Raw genomic sequence first — 19176 nt, 5'->3', positions numbered from 1 at the left:
CTTTTCTTTTCCTTAACTATTGCAAGCAGTGGATGTGTGATGATGTATGCATGCTAAGATTAAGCTTTAGCTGTTTTACTTAAGTTAATACTTAAATGGCTGATTCTCTGTGCTTGATTGAATTTAAAACTGCAAATCATATTTTTGATACAAATTAGATTTTTAGGTACCGGGTCCATTTTGTCACATTTGGTTATAGAAAGACTGGTGTTAACAATGTCAGCGACTTAAATATGCCACTTCCCATAGTGAGTAATTCTATCTTAAAATTGAAAGAAAAGATTAAGCTTAAAAAAAAATGTACAGTAAAATAAACCACTAACATTTTAAAAACATCTTTCTTTTAGAAGAATGGAACATTTATCTTTTAAGTTAATTTGTACCACATGTAAATTAATGTGTGCTTAAGTTGCATCAGTCATATCTGACTCTGAGACCCCATGGACTGTAGCCTGCCAGGGTCCTCTGTCCACGGTATTCTCCAGGCCAGAAAACTGGAGTGGGTTGCCATTCCTTCTCCAGGGGATCTTCCCAGCCCAGGGACTGAACCCGTGTCTCTTCCATCTCCTGCGTTGGCAGGTGGGTTCTTTACCACTACCATTAGTGCCACCCGGGAAGCCCTATGTAGGTTAATATTTGTGTTAGTATTTCTTTTTAGAAATACTGAAGAATTCTTAGTGTTTTTGAGAATATACTTTAAAGAAAATTTTAAGATTTTTTAATATTTTAATAAAATACTTAATACTTTTAAGTATTCTTAATGCTTTTAAGAAATTAATATTTCTTTTTTTAGATGTCAGCTTCTACTTTGGTGGTTACATTCTTCTGGACAAACTAATAGTACAGTTAATCTAAACATTTCTCCCTCTTGTCTACTGTCTAATTTTCTAGACTAGAAAAGACATAAAACTTCTCCATATGGGCATATATGATTGTATTTGTTGTCATAGCTTTCTCACCATAGCCTTAAGCAGAAGTCCCCTTGGCTCCTTCAGAGTGTGTAAATTAAAAGATATGAAGCCAGTTACATTGGATATTGTTCTAAACATTATTTTTAAGACTTGTAATATGGATACAAAATTGTATTGCTACTATTTTGTATTTTTTAAACAATTAAAAATATTTTCATTTTATGGTAAACAGCTCTCATTTAGCATTTTTATTTAAATAGTGCAGTTCTCTATCCACAAAAGTCCCAGTCTTGGTTCCATTTATGGGCTCTAGAAATTGGACAGTTGCAATTGAAGATAGAACTTGTGATTCCAGTCTCTTGACCCAGCTGTATTTTGAGGTGTTGTGTGCATGCGTGTGTGTGTGTGTGTGTGTGTGTGTGTGTTTAAACAAAGGTCTGACTATCCCTTTTGTACCATTTTTCTCCTCACTCCTGACTCAGAGCAGGGGTAGGGATCAGTGGTACAAAAATAACTTGTTTTCCCTAAGTCAAAGAAATAATTTAAATCTAACTTCAGTTTAGACTTTGATTAATTCTGTGACTAACAAACTAAAATGATTGCATTAATTGATATACAGGTACTAATAAAACATGCACTTCCTAATTTAAATTTTTTTTTTAAAAATTCTTATCCCATTACAAAACAAAACTTGACTTCAAAGAACAAATCAGAATTTATGCCCTATTTTAATACTGAATCCCCAGTTCTATTCAAACAGTCTGATGTCTGTTTGAAAAAAGAAAATGCTCAAGTAAAGCTCAAAATTTCAAACTTCTTGCACATGGCTGTCCCAATAAATTACTATTACCAATGAAACAGACTTTAAAGAAGTTGTGTTTTACAATGCAGAGAGTGGAGGATGCTTTTTATACATTGGTGAGAGAGATCCGACAATACAGATTGAAAAAAATCAGCAAAGAAGAAAAGACTCCTGGCTGTGTGAAAATTAAAAAATGCATTGTAATGTAATCTGGTAAGTTCAGCATATTAATTTTGGCAGAAAGCATGTTTTTCATAGCTCACGAAGTAGCAACCACTTGAGATCTACCTTGGTGTGGGATTCTAATTTGAAGTATTAAAAAAATAAGAAAGGTGTAGTTTGCTTCCACAGTCAATACATTTATTTTTAATCTAATGGATATTAATTATAATTGAGGCAATTTTTTGATGGCTATAGACTATTCTACATTTGTCAGGGTCTTGAGAGACAAAAGATGCCGGACCATATAGAGGAGTTGAATGGCCCAGAAGGTGGGAAAGGATCACTCTTACAGAGTATGTTTTCTTTTGGACATTCCACAGGCAGGGACTTATTCTATCTCTGCTCTCTTAACGTAGTGACATCAGCATCACTTCTTTACCCAGGTGAGAAACCTGGGAGTCTTGGGATGACTCCCTATTTTTCACATCCATTTGGAGGCAACCACAAATTTCTATTGTGAATGATGTTACACTCTAACTTTTTTAAAAATTTATTTATTTTGGCTGTGCTGGGTCTTCATTGCTGCACACAGGCTTTTCTCTGTGGTGAGCAGGGGCTACTGTCCAGTCGCAGCGCATGGGCTTCTCATTTTTGTCTCTTGTCTTGTTGCAGAGCATGGGCTACTGTCCAGTCGCAGCGCATGGGCTTCTCATTTTTGTCGCTTGTCTTGTTGCAGAGCGTGGGCTCTAGGGCACATGGGCGTCAGTACTTAATGCACGTGGGCTCAGTTGTTGCCACTGTTGGGCTCTAGAACACAGGCTCGAGAGCTGTGGCAGCACGGGCTTAGTTGCTCCATGACATGTTGAATCTTCCTGGATGAGAGATCAAACCTCCACCTCCAGCACTGGCAGGCAGATTCTTTACCATTGAGCCACTAGGGAAGCCCACCTTCTAACTTTCATCACATCATCAGTTCAGACTTCTATCATTTCTTGCTGGGATTGTTGAAACCTCTTACTTGGTTTACCTTTTGCTGCCTTCATTCACAGTGCAACCAGAGAGATATACTTAAAAGGTTTCATAGAATATATATGGCTCCTTAACACCTTCCTTCCCCTCTCACCTTTGGTTTCATCTCTAAAAAACTCCTTGACTGAACTTTTTGGTCCTCATGTAAATCAGCACTATGTTATTTCTTACCTTCCCTTAAGTCTTGGCTGTTGCTCTTGTTTGGAATGCTAGTGTTCTCATCCCCTAGTTTTACTAGTTAACATGCTTTCATGCTTGTCTAATCTCCTGTTCTCTAAGAATCTTTCTTTAAATCAATCCCATGGATGGAGGAGCCTGGTACGCTGCAGTCCATGGGGTCGCAAAGAGTCGGACACAACTGAGCAACTTCACTTTCACTTTTCACTTTCACGCATTGGAGAAGGAAATGGCAACCCACTCCAGTGTTCTTGCCTGGAGAATCCCAGGGACGGCGGAGCCTGGTGGGCTGCCGTCTATGGGGTCACACAGAGTCGGACACGACTAAAGCGACTTAGCAGCAGACTGGGCATAATGTGCCCTTCTTGTGTGTTCCCAGTTTATTGCTCTTAACTGTTACACACTTACCATGTTAAAGTGAAATAAACTATGTTTGATTCCTATACGGTAAGAATTTTAGAGAGCTAGAATCTCATATTTCTAATCTTTGTATGTCTGTGGCCTAATGAGGTTCCTGGCACATAGGAGCTGCCCAGTTGGATTTATTGAGTGGAATTTCTCAATTTCCTTTCTAAACCAACCCATATTAAATTTGGTTTTCCTTAGAAAATATTTCCCTCAATAGATGCCATAAAATTCATACCAAAGCTTAAGGTTTTGATGCATATTATTTGCAATATATAATGTTCTGGGAGAACATGAATAAAATTGGAGGATATCATTCATTGTGCTGATTAAACTAAAGGTTGGTGTTCTTTATATGAGTCGAAAGTCTGAAATAATGTATCTCCAAAAATATACTTTTGAATAGTAGATTAAGTTCCAAAGATACTATGTGGTATGTTATGAACTAAACTCAGACGAAGAAACAAAGCAAAATTAATGACTGGCATTAATTTTTATTGAGATTTATGAACTCAATATTTTTTGAGCATCATTGTACAAAATAATATTTAATTTAGAAGTGATAAAACCCAACATTGGAATGCAATCTTAAAAGTAAAACTTCTGAAATAACAGCATTTATGACCAGAGTTAAGTGCTAGTCTTTTTTTTCTTCCTACTCTGTTATTATTAGATGATTTTTAAAGTAGAACTATTTAGAATAAAATAAGCTTTATGCTTCAGTTTTTATTTGAAACAGATGGAAGTGTATACTTTTCTAAAATCTCAAATTTGTGCAAACTATTTCAGTGACTGTAGTCTAAATGTCAAATTGTTGGGCATGATGAATTTTTTTCAGTGATCATGAATAGCATTTTATATAAGGAAAAAATTGCACTTGGTAATACCTAAATTTTTTAAATAAAGATATTTTTACAGAATTAATTTGACAGTGATAAATATATGCAAATTAGTTTTTCTTAGTGCTAAAATGATGGGTTTGAACAAATAACCCTAGTGGTATCCTGTTTTGTCTTCTTTACATGTATATGAGAATGATTAGTTCCCACATGAACAAAAGGCATCCACTACCCTCTTTTGAGCAATTTTAATATTTCACTAATCATTAAAATTAAGATTATATAGAAAGAAGAGTTCAGTGGAATATAAACTCAAGTATTTGTCAGAATCTTACAAGAAGGTAATGTAATCAAATTCTCCCTTTATTGTCTCCTAAATACTTATATATTGTTTTCACCTTAGGGTGTGTCTTCTCTGTATCTGTCTCATGGTTTTTCATTTTGTCTTCTTGAACATTTTTATATCATTGATGTTTTTCTTCATTATAAAAACTGTTGAAGTAGACTACATAAGGATGTGCGATCAAAGGGAATTTGTGAAGGGTAAGGGAGTTGGAATAGATCCTCTCTTAAGATTCCATCCTGTTCTAATAGTTTATAAATTAGTCAGCGTTGGTACTGTTTATAAGAAAATAGTTATTCTTTATTGTGTCACTGGAAGTTTTTTGCTCTTTATGTGTTAACATGAAGGTTTATATATATGAAGCCTTGATTGTATTGCTGATGAACTGCCTACCTACTTTTCCTCTCCTGTGGGTGAAGCAGAAGCGTATGTTGTATCAGTAAGTGGGGAACATCAAGTGAAGTTTGGGGGCTTCACTGGGAACTTCTACTCACTAGTGTTCAAATCAATAATTCCGGTTTTTATACCACTACTATTGTTTAAATGTGAGCAAGCCTCTCATTCCCACTCTGTTTAATTCTTTAAAAACATTGGTAATACTTTTATAAATTTTAGATTAAATGTTGTAAAAATCAGTTAAATATAACTTGCATGAAAATGCCCAGAATTAATTTAGTTATTGAAATATTAATTGTAGAAGATCTTAGTAATACATAAAAGAGAAATATGTTAAATTTTCAGTTATTTTCAAGATAAAATAATTTAATGAATATGTTTCTGTTCATATTCGACAGAAGTGGTTAAAATGAGTAAAAAGCCAGTTTTCGTTGTTCTTAAAGTGGCTTGATTAATACAACTTTGTTGTGTATTTGTTCCTGACACTCCCTCTAGTGTCTAGGTTTGAAAACATCATTAGGTTAACAGGCATTTAATAACAGTTACTGGGGCTTCCCTGGTAGCTCAGCTGGTAAAGAATCTGCCTGCAATGCAGGAGACCCTGGTTTGATTCTTGGGTCAGGAAGATCCCCTGGAGAAGGGATAGGCTACCCAACTACAGTATTCTTGGGCTTCCCTGGTTGCTCAGACGGTAAAGAATCCACCCGCAATGCAGCAGACCTGGGTTCAATCCCTAGGTCAGGAAGATCCCCTGAAGGCGGGCATGGCAACCCACTTCAGTATTCTTGCCTGGAGAATCCCCATGACAGAGGAGGAGCCTGGCAGGCTACAGTTCATGGGGTTGCAGAGTCAAGACCCAACTGAGTGACTAAGCACAGCACAGTACTCTTCAGTTGAACAGATTTTAAAATACATATTTTAAATACAAGATTGTATTTTTTCTTTAATTTTTATTTTGCTTGTATGTTTAATTTGCTTTTAACAGGGGTAGGAGAGGAATTGACTTAGGTGCAGATCTTGCAGCATTCAGGATTGCAGGGTTAAAATCAGCTGTCCTACTAGCAGTCTGAGTGGTATTTTTCATGTTCTGTATGAATGATTAGGGTGAAAATTATTTTGACTCAAAATCACTTTGAGTGACTTTGAGTACCTTGCTTTGATCAAAACAAGATGACCAAAATGACCAAATGGCAATTGCTTTGGAGATAACAGCATTTGACTTTATATGAAAAACTTCTGAATACTTCATATACTACACAGATATTAAAAGTATAATGAATTAAGAAACATCTCCAATCAGTGGACTTCACCACCATTTAAATGATCTAGATCTTTTCTCCAATAGAAGCATTACATTTTTCAGAGTATTGTGTCTTGTGGTCATTTAAAATTTTCTTCTCACAAGTATGTGAATTGAAACCAATGCCTTAATAAAACTGAAAGTAATATATTGATACTGTATATTTCATGATAATTATTTAAATCTAAATGGATTTAAATAATATTGAACCATGGCTCAAATATAGTGAAATAATTATAAAAGTAGTATATACTGGCGTGGCTTATATCAAATGTCTAAAACTCAGGGATAATTAAGTATAAATATATATTCACATATATACACAAATACATTTGGATTTTGGTGACAGAGGTATGCCAGTATGGAAAAACTGGTAGCAAATTAAGTTCTCAGGAAAAGTCATGTGTTAATACCTAAGTGTATGTAGGATTCTTTGCCATTGATTTCATTGCCTTTGGTAAAAATCAGTGTTCCTATAATGTTACCAAATATCCTTGAAGACACTTAAGAATCCTAAAAAATCTGATATATATATGTCTAAAGAGAAATGTTAAGTATTCTTATTCTTTCTCAATATTTCCACTAGTAATACATCCTTTCTGTTTTCTGTATACCTCAAACCATCATATATATTCACGTTTTAATACTTGTTATGTGTTTCAGGGTGTTGACGATGCCTTCTATACATTAGTTCGAGAAATTCGAAAACATAAAGAAAAGATGAGCAAAGATGGTAAAAAGAAGAAAAAGAAGTCAAAGACAAAGTGTATAATTATGTAAATACAATTTGTACTTTTTTCTTAAGGCATACTTAAGTAAAAGTGGTAATTTTTGTATATTACACTAAATTATTAGCATTTGTTTTAGCATTATCTAATTTTCTTTCTGCTCCATCCATACTGTTAGCTTTTATCTTGAATGCTTATTTTAAAATGACAGTGGAAACTTTTTTCCTCTAAGTGCCAGTATTCCCTGCGTTTTGGTTTTTGAACTAGCAATGCCTGTGAAAAAGAAACTGAACACCCAAGATTTCTGTCTTGGGGTTTTTGGTGCATGCAGTTGATTACTTCCTGTTTTTCTTATCAATTGTGAACTTTAGTGTGAAACAAATTAATGAGGCTTTCAAATCATCCCTATTGTATTGTTTTATCTAGTCACACACATGGATTAATTACTAATTATAACTTCAGTTGAGATTTCATGATTGGTTTTACTGAAACATCTAGGGAACATGAATTTATGGGCTTCCTGTAGTTTCATCTTGTAGGTATCATTGTCCTACAGTTTCAGTTACCCTTAATGAATGTCAGGTTACACTGTTCACAAAGGTTTTCTTCTTTCCACTGCTATTTGTCAAATGGTCACGTTCCCCAAAATACTATATTTTTTCTATAAAAAAGGAAAAAAATGGAAAAAAATACAAGGCAATGGAAAATATTAAAAGGCCACTTACTTTCCACATTAGGTAAATTCCTATAATGCTCTGAATAGCTTTTTATGTTAAGGCAGACCCAGTAGGTAATGAGGATTAGAACATGCATTTTGGGACTATATTTACATGCTTTAAATTTTTGTAATAATTAAAAAAATTTTAACATGTATAAAGAATTCTCATAGGAATTAAATACAGTCTCCCTGTGTCAGATTGCTCTTTCTTAGCATAAATCTTTTTCTTGAACTTCAATCTTTAAAAGTAGTTTTAATTCTACTGATAGTGATGTAAAAGATTATTTGGGCCAGTTAGCTTGGTAGGTGTTACAGAGACCAGGGTGGCAAAGCCGGGCCTTCCGTGAACCTTTAAGCTACATGGAGAGTTTCACAGTGTGGACTGCATCCCTGTGGTCTTCCATTGTTGCCATGCCTTGGTTGGTCAAAAACAAGGACTTGCAGAGAGATTGAATAGCTCAGCAAGGTACATTCTCATTATGTCGTAGTCCTACTCAGGAACATCACTTTTTTAAAATAAAAAACCCAAAAAAACAGAACTTAAAAAAAAAAAAAAAAACCACATTATTTTAAATGAGATTTTAGGTGGGGTGGCAAGATTTTAATTTTTTTTAAACGATGAAATGAAAAAATGTCAAAATCTTGAGTATTGGCTAGTTCTCTTTAACACTGGCTAAAGTAACATTTTTGTAAACACTTCAGTACAGTCTGGTCCATTATTAAGAATATCTAATGCTTATAATAGATAAAGTAATGCTAACAAAATCATTCTTTGAATGCATTTAAAATGTTAACTTATTTTAAAATATTTGAACTGAGATAGTGTGTTGAGGTGAAAGTATCACTGGACAAGGAGGAAGTTGACTTAGATTCTAAGTTATGTGTCTTTGATTTTGGACAAATCACTTACTAGCCATTTCTTCATTTTTAAAGAAGTCATCTCAAAGGCTGTATCTAGCTTTATAACTATGTGATTTACATTCAGTTTACATAAGGATATACCTATTTGTCAGTCTCAGCACCATCTGTAACTTTTTACCTGTGTTATCATCTTCAGTGCCAGTCTTAGGCAAAATTGTGCAAGAGGTGAAGTTTATTTTTAAATATCGTTCTCTGCTTCCAGGACTTTTCCCATATTAGTGTTGTCTTGCCTGCCTACCTTACACTTCTCTATGTCCCATGACTTGATGTTTTTTCTTATAATATTTCTCATTTCTCTGATCTCAAGATTGATTGCTGCTTTGGATATCTCCATGATGGCCTCCCATCAAATCATACCAAAATGTCCTATATTGTAAAATTCCTCAGGCTTAACATAATCTGACAGATACTATAATGGGATTTGACCTAATAGCTAATTTTCAGGTTGTGGCTGTAGCAATTTAATTTTGATCCTCTGAACATCATCTCTTTGCTGCCTGCTTCATCAGTTACAAAGTAGGAGTTTTCATACCTGCTATGAATAGTTAGAACCCTATCCCATGGAAGGAGAATTTAATAAAAGTAGTGCTGAGAGAATTCCTTATGTAATTTACTAGGACTAGCCCTGCTAATAGTGATACATTCCATTGTTTTAAAAACTAAAATCTTACCATGAAAGATACTTTCAAATTTAACTCATGTCTTAATCTTTAGCAGAAGTCATTTTTTCAGCAAATATTTCAGTGCCTACTAGATGCCAGGCACTGCCCAAGGCACTGGGGATATTAAGAGTACCCAAACATGGGACATAAGACCTGTCCTTAAGTAGTGTTTATATTTTAGAGGGTCTATATATGAGTGAGGCATCTGACACATGACCCAGATACAACATAATGCATGTTGTAATTCTGCAAAAAAATGATTTGGTCTCTAAGCTTAGTTTCTTCCAGTTCTAAAATACTTGTTTTGCTCTTATTCCAATGTAGCTGTTTAGTCAAGCTCTTTTTTAATTAAATCAGTTTACTTCAATGTTTTAAAGGAGTAAATTTGATTATTTTTTTTTAATTTGGCATAATTATGTGATTCTGTTGAGACAATTATAGTACAAATTAAGTTGTATGTCAGATAATGTTAAAATCCCCCTGCGTGTAGTATGGTCTCTTTGTAAAAGTAATTATAATAGATGTTCAAAATTAAATATTGAATTCTAAAAGTTATTTCTTCTGGGTAAAAATAAACAGATGCCTGAGCTAATTCACAGAAAAGGAAACTTCTCTGTAAAAATCAATATGGTTTCTGAGATGCTATATTAAACTACAGGCTTTTGGAACATTAAGTAGGGAGTTAAGACTTGCTTTAGTACCTCCTCTTGTTTCTAAACAAGAGAAAGAAATGGCCATACTTCAGGAATTGCAGTGTATAACTGAGGTGATTTTTAGGACTCTTGAATTTTTGATGTAGCTGGGCAACTTTTTTATGGCAGTGGTAATTATCCTTTATTATGTGAATTTTGAATGGTTTAATAAAATGTTTGTTTTTGTAGAGATTTTAAAAGGGGAGAGAGAATCCTAGAAATAACATAAATGTTATCTAATTACAGCCTTAAAGATAAAAATCCTTGTTGAAGTTAAAAAAATTGCTAAATTACATAGTTTTAGACATTAACGTTTGTGGAAGAATGTAGCAGAAGTATGTAGTAAAATTTGAGTGAGTATCTCCACTTAGGAATTCTAGGCTCTATTTTAACTGAGTCACACTGCATAGGAATTAGAACCTAACTTTTATAGGTTATCAAAATCTTGGCCACCATTGCACAATTTTGTCCTAAAATATATGGAAACTTTGTGAGGCATGTTAAGTTGCAGTTTGCACAAGTTCATCTCATTTGTATTCCAGTGATTTTTTTTTTTCCTAACCATTTTTCCTAAACATATACACATTTAGGTTTCTTTGTAGGCAGTAAAAACTACCTGCCCTTTCCATCTGTCAAAAAGTAATAATTTATTGATTATTTTGTATTAATGATTTTTAACAACCCATTAGTAACTTTAAAGCTGAATTTATATTTAATAACTTTGTTGTTGATATTGGGTAGCATGAAATCTGCATTGAGAAATTGAACAGCATATAACTGGTAGCTGTAAATTCCTTCAGAAAATGAAATTTCTTTCTTTCTAGAAATATATTCACATCAGTTCCTAAAGATGAGTCATAACTAGTAATACTTGTTTTAATAGTTTTAAGTGCCTGTTTGGGATGATAATAGGCAATTTTAGATGAATTTATGAAAAAAAAGTTATTACCTGCAGAAATGTCAATTATAGACGGTCCCCCTCCCTATAGAGCTAAATGGGTTATGTAATGTTTTATTCAAAAGTTTCCAATTCCACTGTCTTGTGTTTTCATGTTGAAAATACTTTTGCAGTTTTCCTTTGAGTGCCAATTTCTTACTAGTACTATTTCTTAATGTAACATGTTTACCTGGAATGTATTTTAACTATTTTTGTATAGTGTAAACTGAAACATGCACATTTTGTACATTGTGCTTCTTTTTGTGGGACATATGCAGTGTGATCCAGTTGTTTTCCATCGTTCGGTTGCGCTGACCTAGGAATGTTGGTCATATCAAACATTAAATTTAAAAATGACCACTCTTTTAATTAAAATTAACTTTTAAATGTTTATAGGAGTATGTGCTGTGAAGTGATCTGAAATTTGTAATATTTTTGTCATGAACTGTACTGCTCCTAATTATTGTAATGTAATAAAAATAGTTATGGTGACTATCATAGTGTGTACTTTTTTTTTGGCTGTGCTGCACGACTTGTGGGATCTTGGTTCCCTGACCCCAACCTGGGTCCACAGCAGTGAAAGTGCCAACTCCTAACCACTGGATTGCCAGGGAAATTTGAAACGTTATCCCCACAAATGATACAGGATAGTTTATAAGCAACAGACGCTAAATTATATTAGCGTATATTAGTAAATTAGTAAATCTTTTCTTTAGCTTATAAAGCTAGATGTTTTTTATTTGTAAAAGGTGCTGTGAACATTGTGTAAAAGTTTAAGTGTTTGCTTAAAACCACGTTAGGTTTAGGTCCTATGACATATTAACTCATTTAGAAGTGGATGCAAACCAAATCTGCCTTTATGACAAAAGAATAGAATAACATAAATCATTACTTTTTATTGAAGAAGGTATTGATATACAACAGGTGATTTGTTTTAAGGCCCAAAGGCATCCAATTGCAAAATTAATACCGGAAATAATTAAATAGGCATATTATGTAATGCCAGTCACTGGTAGGCTGTTTCAAGTTCTTAACTCTACACATATTATTTCTACTAACTGCACTTAGACCATTACCAGACGCTGCTTCTTTCACAGCGAACACTGGATATGTGCTCTTGGCGTTTCACATGGGGTCAAAAATGAGCTCCTTTAAAAGTTAAGGGAAATAAACTTGCAAGAAATTATTCTGCTTAAGTGTTAAATGGCATTCTCTTTTCAGTAAAATGCAGAAATGAGCTAAGAATAATTGGCAAATTTTTCACTAAAACTTAAGTACATTATGTTTTCATTCGAAATTGGGTGCTCATCAATTTTTAATAAGTAGTTGGCAATATTATATAGCTAAATTACTATAAAATTGACATTTAACAGTTAATTGTTATATAAAAATTGAGCATAAAGGTTGCTGATAAAGCAATAGAAGTTGAAACCTGTTTTAGTTCAGTAAGGCAGCTCAGGTATTTTTAACACAGTGTATATCTTGACACTTTAAAGTTATTTTTGTCATAGCTGGTACATAAACAGCTGGCACTGATCTTCAGTCAAATGATAGTAATACTGATCATTTAGTTTTGTTGGTATCTGAGTAATAGCGTTGTTTCATAGCTCTGTATTTCCTAAGGAAGTATAATGCTTCTAGTTCTTTCATTACAAATTTGCCCCTTTCAATAAGTTCTTTGATCTTCTCTGGGTCCTTCACATCTTTGTTTTTAAGGAAAACATTCTTCAGACGCCTTTTGAAATAGTCTGCTCCTTTTGGATAGTCTCGTCCAAGATACAGCAGCTTAAAAAAGAAAGATTATATATTTCTAAACAATCTATGTCATATAACATTTACAAAACTGGCAACGTACTTACTTACATTCTTATAAAGATTCAATACTTCTCCTCTTAAAGGATTGGCCATTTTCACTTATCATGGAAAATATCCACTTTTATATGTAATATACCTAAAGAAAAAGAAAAATCTTTACAAATAACTGCATTGTAGTCTTGAAAAAGATTTTACCCACTGCTAAACTAGTACTCTTTTTTTTTTTTTTTTTTTTTTTTTTGCCATTCAATAAAAGTCGATGGTGCACTTTTATGTTCCAGGCAGTGAGATGCAGCTGTGAACGTGTCAGGTAAGATAGCTGCTATCACAGAATTAGCATCTCCTGAGGGACATAAAAGATCATTATGAGTTGTGGTAAGCTCTATGAAGGAAACAGAACAATTAGAGAAAGCAGATCATCAGAGATAAGCAGGTGGACCTCTTACAGAGTGGCATGAATTAGAAGTAGATTTGGAATCCCAGCTGCACAGTGTTGTACAGGTTGCTTAATCTTTCCGAGCCTCTTTTCTTGTCAGAGGGAGAACTGTGTGCCCTGCTCTCGAGGCAAGGCTCAAACTGTTTGCAGGACACTGGGAGGAGGCCTGACCAAATCAAGGGTGCCCTACAAAGAAAGGCTAAAGAGTAGGACAAACAGGTGTGAGAGTCAAGCAGGTTCACAGCTAATGGCAAATGGGCAGAAGATGAGTGATGAAGAGACCAAGTGAACAACCCATAAAGGGGGTACATGAGGACCAGGCAACATCCAGTGGGATATATAAGCTTAATCTTTATGTGTCCTTTGTGCTGCTAGTGAGAGGCAGCTCCTTAAAGGCACCATCACAGCCTAAACATAGAAAGTAATTCCCAATACTTGTGATGGTTGTGGGGGTTAACTCCTAAAATTCATACATTATAAACATTTAGTTTGTGATAGGCCCCAAATGAATGTCAATGCCATTTATAACCTTAAAATTTCATAACGCCCATTTGCCCATTAATCTAAAATAACATACCTTTTTATATCCCTCATTAACAAATTTTTATTTTAAAATAATTTCATTCAACCTTTCAGAAAAGCCGCAACTCAGATTTAATAACTTTTTCCCCTGAACTATTTGAGGATAAGTTGCTAACATGATACCAAATCAGCCTGAATACTTTGTAGTGCCATCCAAAAGAAATACAGTGCAAGCCACCCATGTAATTTTACTTTTGATAGTCCTTATTAAAAAAACAGCTGAAATTATTTTAATAATGTATCATTTTTATCCAAAATATTTTAAGAAGTGTTATGCCAGACATGTTTATAAGTACCAGTGGCTTAGTTGCTACCATTACTGGACAACAGTTTGAGGTACTTTCTGTGAACAAGGATGTTTTCTTACAGCACAAAACCATCAGAGTCAGGAAATTAACAAGCGCTGCTATATTACTACCATTGAATCCACAGCCCTGAGTTTTGCCCTTTGTAGCAAAGGAATCCAATCTACACCGATTACACATTGCATTTAATTTCCATGTCTCTAGCTTTCGATCTGAAAAAATTCCTTAATTTCCTTGATTTTCATAAACTTGACATCTGTGAGGATCACAGGCCATTAATTTTGTAGAAATATGTCTTGTTTTGATGTTAATTTATGGCTAGGTTCAGCTTACATAGTTTGGGCAGAAACATTAGACATGCTTTATTTCATTGCATTCTATTATGTGGCCACAATTCCAGTCTGTTCCATTATGGCTGAGGTTAGTTTTGATCACTTGGTTAAGGTGGTGTTTGTCAGGACTCTTCAGTTACTTTTTTTCCTTTGAAGTTAGCATTTTGTGGGAGGTACTGTGAGACAGAAGTATATGTCATCCAGAAAAACCTTTCATCTTGCAAAAACATTAACAGAGCTAATGGGGGGCGGGGGGAGGTAGTTTGAGGCATACCACTCAAATCCTCTGCAGTTGTAAACAGAGCACCAATTAAAAAAAACATAAATTGGTACCTGGAGAGCTGATCTGAGCCACTCAGATTGCTCTCAGTATTGCTGGACGATACCACAGAGATAAGATGAAGTTTATGAATAGGAGTAGAGGGCTGGAGACCAGGAAGGGATCACAGGAGACAGGAGGAAATCCCTGGGGATGATGGTTTTATCATTATGATTCTGGTGAGGTTTCATAGGTGTAGGCATGAGTCAAATTTATCAAATTGTATTTATACTTAATAAGTGTAGTGTTTGTATGTCAATTACATGTTAGTAAGACTGTTTAAAAGTAGTGTAGACATGCTGGCAGAATGCCAAGAGTAGGGCTGGGAGATCCTGAAGTGCAGGTGAAAGTAGATATCTAAACCACGAGGCTGGTCAGTAGGGGATTCAACCTGTAACCAGGTCAACAGTTGTGTACCTCTGGGGTATACAACTAAGCAACTAAGTAGTTTTTCTTTCTTTTTTTTTTTTTTACAAATATACTTGAAAGGCTTCTGCTGCCAGTATAGCAACTGAGTGAAGACCTTTTCTTGCTGAAGTTTATAGATCTGCTTCTGTGGCTTTTCTTTCTTAGGGGAAAAAAATAGCCAACACTGTTTGCTGCTGCTACTGCTGCTGCTACTAAGTCGCTTCAGTCGTGTCCGACTCTGTGCGATCCCTTAGACGGAAGCCCACCAGGCTCCCCCATCCCTGGGATTCTCCAGGCAAGAACACTGGAGTGGGTTGCCATTTCCTTCTCCGATGCATGAAAGTGAAAAGGGAAAGTGAAGTCGCTCAGTCGTTCCCGACTCTTAGTGACCCCATGGACTGCAGCCTACCAGGCTCCTCCGTCCATGGGATTTTCCAGGCAAGAGTGCTGGAGTGGGGTGCCATTGCCTTCTCCAAACATGTTAATAATTGTCTGCATCCCCTATTTACTAGTGATTTATGAGTTCACAGTGACAAGTATACAATGTATCAGAACATCTGAGTTCATTAACTTTCTTGTTTTCCTCCAAAGTGCTATTTTTCTGCTTTTGTCTGTTATCACTTGAGCTTTCCTGCATAAATGGTAGTCCTTTTCCAAAAGAAAAACAAAAAACAAACCCTTTAGAAGATCTGCTTAGAGGTTGCAGCTTAGAGACTTTGAGGCTTCACTGCTGCTGCCGCTAAGTCGCTTCAGTCGTGTCCGACTCTGGGCGACCCCAGAGACGGCAGCCCACCAGGCTCCCCCATCCCTGGGATTCTCCAGGCAAGAACACTGGAGTGGGTTGCCATTTCCTTCTCCAATGCAGGAAAGTGAAAAGTGAAAGTGAAGTCACTCAGTCATGTCCGACTCTTAGCGACCCCATGGACTGCAGCATACCAGGCTCCTCCGTCCATGGGATTTTCCACACAAGAGTTCTGGAGTGGGTTGCCATTGCGCTTCACTGAGGGTGATCTAATTGGGCCCTTTATTGGGGAACCTCTGATGTTGTTATCTTAGTCTGTTCCTCCTGGGCTGGTCAGATTCCACAGATGAGAGTCTTCCAATCTTCTGAGGATTTACTAAATTAAGAAGTGGAAAATGACTCAGGGCCTTGCATTCAGCATCATGTATACTCAAATACACCTAACCTGCTCCCAGTGTGATTCTCATGTCCTTTGTATGCCTGAGGACACCCCCACACCATAGATGATTCTGTCCAGAAATAAACCTCTAGTCTTCTGAGAGTGAGGCATGCACTTAGAGGTATTTCTCAAATAGCTTTCACTTCATCCTCTCTGATTTACTTCATTCATTTCCAAATCCAATGGCCCTGTTCCAGGACCTTTTTGAGAATTATGCAGTATAAATTGGGCTTTTCAAGTGTGCTAGGTGACAGTCATCTGTCTTGCAGCTTCCAAAGTTTGTCATCTCCTTCTCTATTAGTCTAATTTATTTTTTAAATGGTTTACTGAAGATTTAGTGCTTTCAGGAGTGAAATTAGATGGGTCTATTTAACCGGGTACAGCAACAGCTAATTCCATTTTAAAAACTTTTTTTCTGAGAGCCATTTTTTGTGTTTTAATCTTACTGAAAATGACACTTAAGGAAGAACCTTGTGCTTTTAAAATAATTGTAAATTAAATCTACATTAGATGTAATTTCAAATCAGAAATTACAGCCTGTTTAATTCCTGGCAAAGAGCATAGCTCTATTTAATTCACAATTTGTAAAAGCTTTTAGAATGTGGGTTAAATTGTCTTTAGCTGTTTTTTTTTTTAAACAAATTATGCATAAAAAAGGACCTGCCCAGCAAAAAAGTAGCTGCTGTGACCAAGATAAATATGTCCCATTCCTTGATATATTAACTTTTATGAGCTGAGGAAATGTTTTATTACTGCATACTGACCTTTAGGCATTTAGGTTTACTTTAGCCTTTACGAGAAACAGGTTTCCTTGGGTGAACTGGTGAACAATTTAAATGCAGCAGGGACCTGGGGCTGCTCCTTAACTCTGCATAAAGTCATGGAAGTTACTGTTTTCATAAAGAGCCAAATGAGAGTTAGGGACTGTGAGAAGTTCCCTATCATTCTAAGAAACTTGGATGGGGGTGGGCATACAATCCACATTGATAGCTCTTTCCCAGTGACTTGTGGGCCAAGACTTAACCAACTCCAGTACTGGGTTAAGTGAGAAGGCAATGGTAACCAACTCCAGTATTCTCGTCTGGGAAATCCGAGGGACAAAGGAGCATGGGCGGGGCTACAGTCCATGGGGTTGCGAAAGAGTAAGACATGACTTAGTGCCTAAACAACAACATCATGGTGCCCAAAGCTATTACTGATCACTCTTCCCCATGAAGTTCAGATTTGACTCAAACAGATGGAGCACATTTCCCCAAAGTAGTTAAGCCTAAAAAGCTTCACACTAAAATTTATCTCAACACACTTGCCTGCACCAAAGGATATGTAATCCGAGAGGCAGGTGGCAAGAGATTTTGCCCCCAAAGCTGGTATTTCGCTTGGTCAAGGCCTACCTAGAAGCCAGATTATAAAAGTGAGTTGAAAGAAGATGGTCATGTATGTTCAGAGGGGCTAGGAACTGCACCTGTCTGGAGGTAAAAGTGAACAGAGGAAATGGGCGTTCTTATTCTTGCAGCTGTAAGACTAGTAGAGAACTATATAAGCCCACTGGTATAATCTCATAGCAGAGCAGTCACCTAGAACACAGTCCAGCATGTTCTAACACATCCATAGCAAATCCTCCTCCCTGGGGGGGAATTTGGTGGAAGGAGAACTTGAGCAAGTCTCTCCCCTGAAATCCTATGATATCAAAATTATTTGTGATTACCATTCACACTTCCTTACTTCCATCAGAGCTGACTGAAGTTCTGTAATCGTAAACATTAGTAGTTTGACTGAAAAACTTAAAAAGCTTAGTTCCATACCAGCTTCGGAACTCTATATCAAGTCAACATTGAGAGGTTTTTAATCTTGCTACCAGGGATGTGAAGGTGAAATGTCAGAGCTATGACCAATCTGGATTTCTGTGGGGAGAATAACACTTTAACCTACAAAGACTAGCTCAGTCAGAAATACTTATTTAATAATACCTTTGGTCAATGAAATTGCAAGAGAGAGCGCATTATAAAATTACAATCAGAGATGAGAAATGGTGGCAAGAATTTTAAAGCATTTCACGTCTTGTCAGGCTAAAATGGGGTTTAAGCCTAAACGAGGTTTAGATCTAAATTCATACGGAATTCAGATACGCTTTGGAAGGTTAATTTCTCAGTCTCTTAATTTCTTCTAGTTTTCCTGTTGGTTTAAGCTGCCAGAGTTTCTTCATGTTGGTAGACCGACATTCGAAGGGTTGTACTACCGGTTAGTACACTGTGACCTTGACTCTGGGCACAGAATTTAGCGCGTCTTGCTGGGTCTCTGAGACCTCCACCAGTAAGGAATACGTTACCCAGGAACTGCTTCAAATTATTTCCAGTTCTTGTTTAGAGCTCCTCTTGGAAAAAAAAAAAAAAAAAAAAACCACCAAAAAACATCATATACCTTAATGGTTCAGGAAATAAACAACCAGGTGCAGGGAGAAGAATCTGAAGGTCATTTAAAAATAAACAACCCTCTGTGAGCCAATTTATTTACCTCTTTTTCTAAACTGCCAATCGAGCCCGGCCCCTCGCTGGTCTAAGCGGTGGCGGCCCAGGAAGCCGACCCGGTGTCAGCCACTTGACCGCGTAGCCGGCGGCCCCCTTCCTTCTCGAAATCCGCAAAGAAAGATTCGCCCCAGCAAATCTAGGGAAACGGAGAGGGGCTGTCAACGTCGGAAGACGCACACAACCCTTTTCCTACACCTGTTGGTCTTCGCCCAGAGCATACCGCCTCCAGACTGAAGCATACGGAAAACAAA

General features: G+C 36.1%; 2 protein-coding genes across 5 annotated transcripts in view; one reads left to right on the top strand and one right to left on the bottom strand.

Moving 5' to 3' along the window:
• KRAS (KRAS proto-oncogene, GTPase) overlaps positions 1 to 11520 on the top strand; it is a 42792-nt gene extending 31272 nt beyond the window's left edge. For 3 of the 4 annotated variants that reach the window (XM_025283402.3, XM_025283399.3, XM_044941258.2), the window contains 2 exons: positions 1803 to 1926; positions 7028 to 11520. In XM_025283402.3, coding sequence (XP_025139187.1) covers positions 1803 to 1922 — 120 coding nt within the window. In that variant the 3' untranslated portion in view covers positions 1923 to 1926; positions 7028 to 11520. The remainder of the gene's footprint in view (positions 1 to 1802; positions 1927 to 7027) is intronic. The other variant, XM_025283401.3, reaches the window with a different exon arrangement.
• Positions 11521 to 11903: 383 nt separating this feature from the next.
• On the bottom strand, positions 11904 to 19166 carry ETFRF1 (electron transfer flavoprotein regulatory factor 1). Its single transcript, XM_044941259.2, has 3 exons — positions 18912 to 19166; positions 12886 to 12973; positions 11904 to 12807 (listed from the first exon to the last, which is right to left on the bottom strand). Exons 2-3 carry the CDS (start codon positions 12928 to 12930, stop codon positions 12586 to 12588), a joined length of 267 nt encoding a protein of 88 aa, XP_044797194.1. The 5' UTR covers positions 12931 to 12973; positions 18912 to 19166; the 3' UTR covers positions 11904 to 12585.
• Positions 19167 to 19176: the final 10 nt, after the last annotated feature.

The sequence above is a fragment of the Bubalus bubalis genome, chromosome 4 (assembly GCF_019923935.1).
Source record: "Bubalus bubalis isolate 160015118507 breed Murrah chromosome 4, NDDB_SH_1, whole genome shotgun sequence".
Taxonomy (NCBI): Eukaryota; Metazoa; Chordata; class Mammalia; order Artiodactyla; family Bovidae; genus Bubalus; species Bubalus bubalis.
The sequence above is the reverse complement of the archived record's forward strand: the minus strand, read 5'-3'. Positions and strand labels throughout refer to the sequence as shown.

What these genes read in the sequence shown, in the direction of transcription:
- ETFRF1 (XM_044941259.2), bottom strand. Translation starts at nt 12,930, where the DNA reads ATGGCCAATCCTTTAAGAGGAGAAGTATTGAATCTTTATAAGAAT. An exon ending in TATTGAATCTTTATAAGAAT is followed by an intron (nt 12,808 to 12,885) that starts GTAAGTAAGTAC and finishes TTCTTTTTTAAG; the next exon opens with CTGCTGTATCTTGGACGAGA.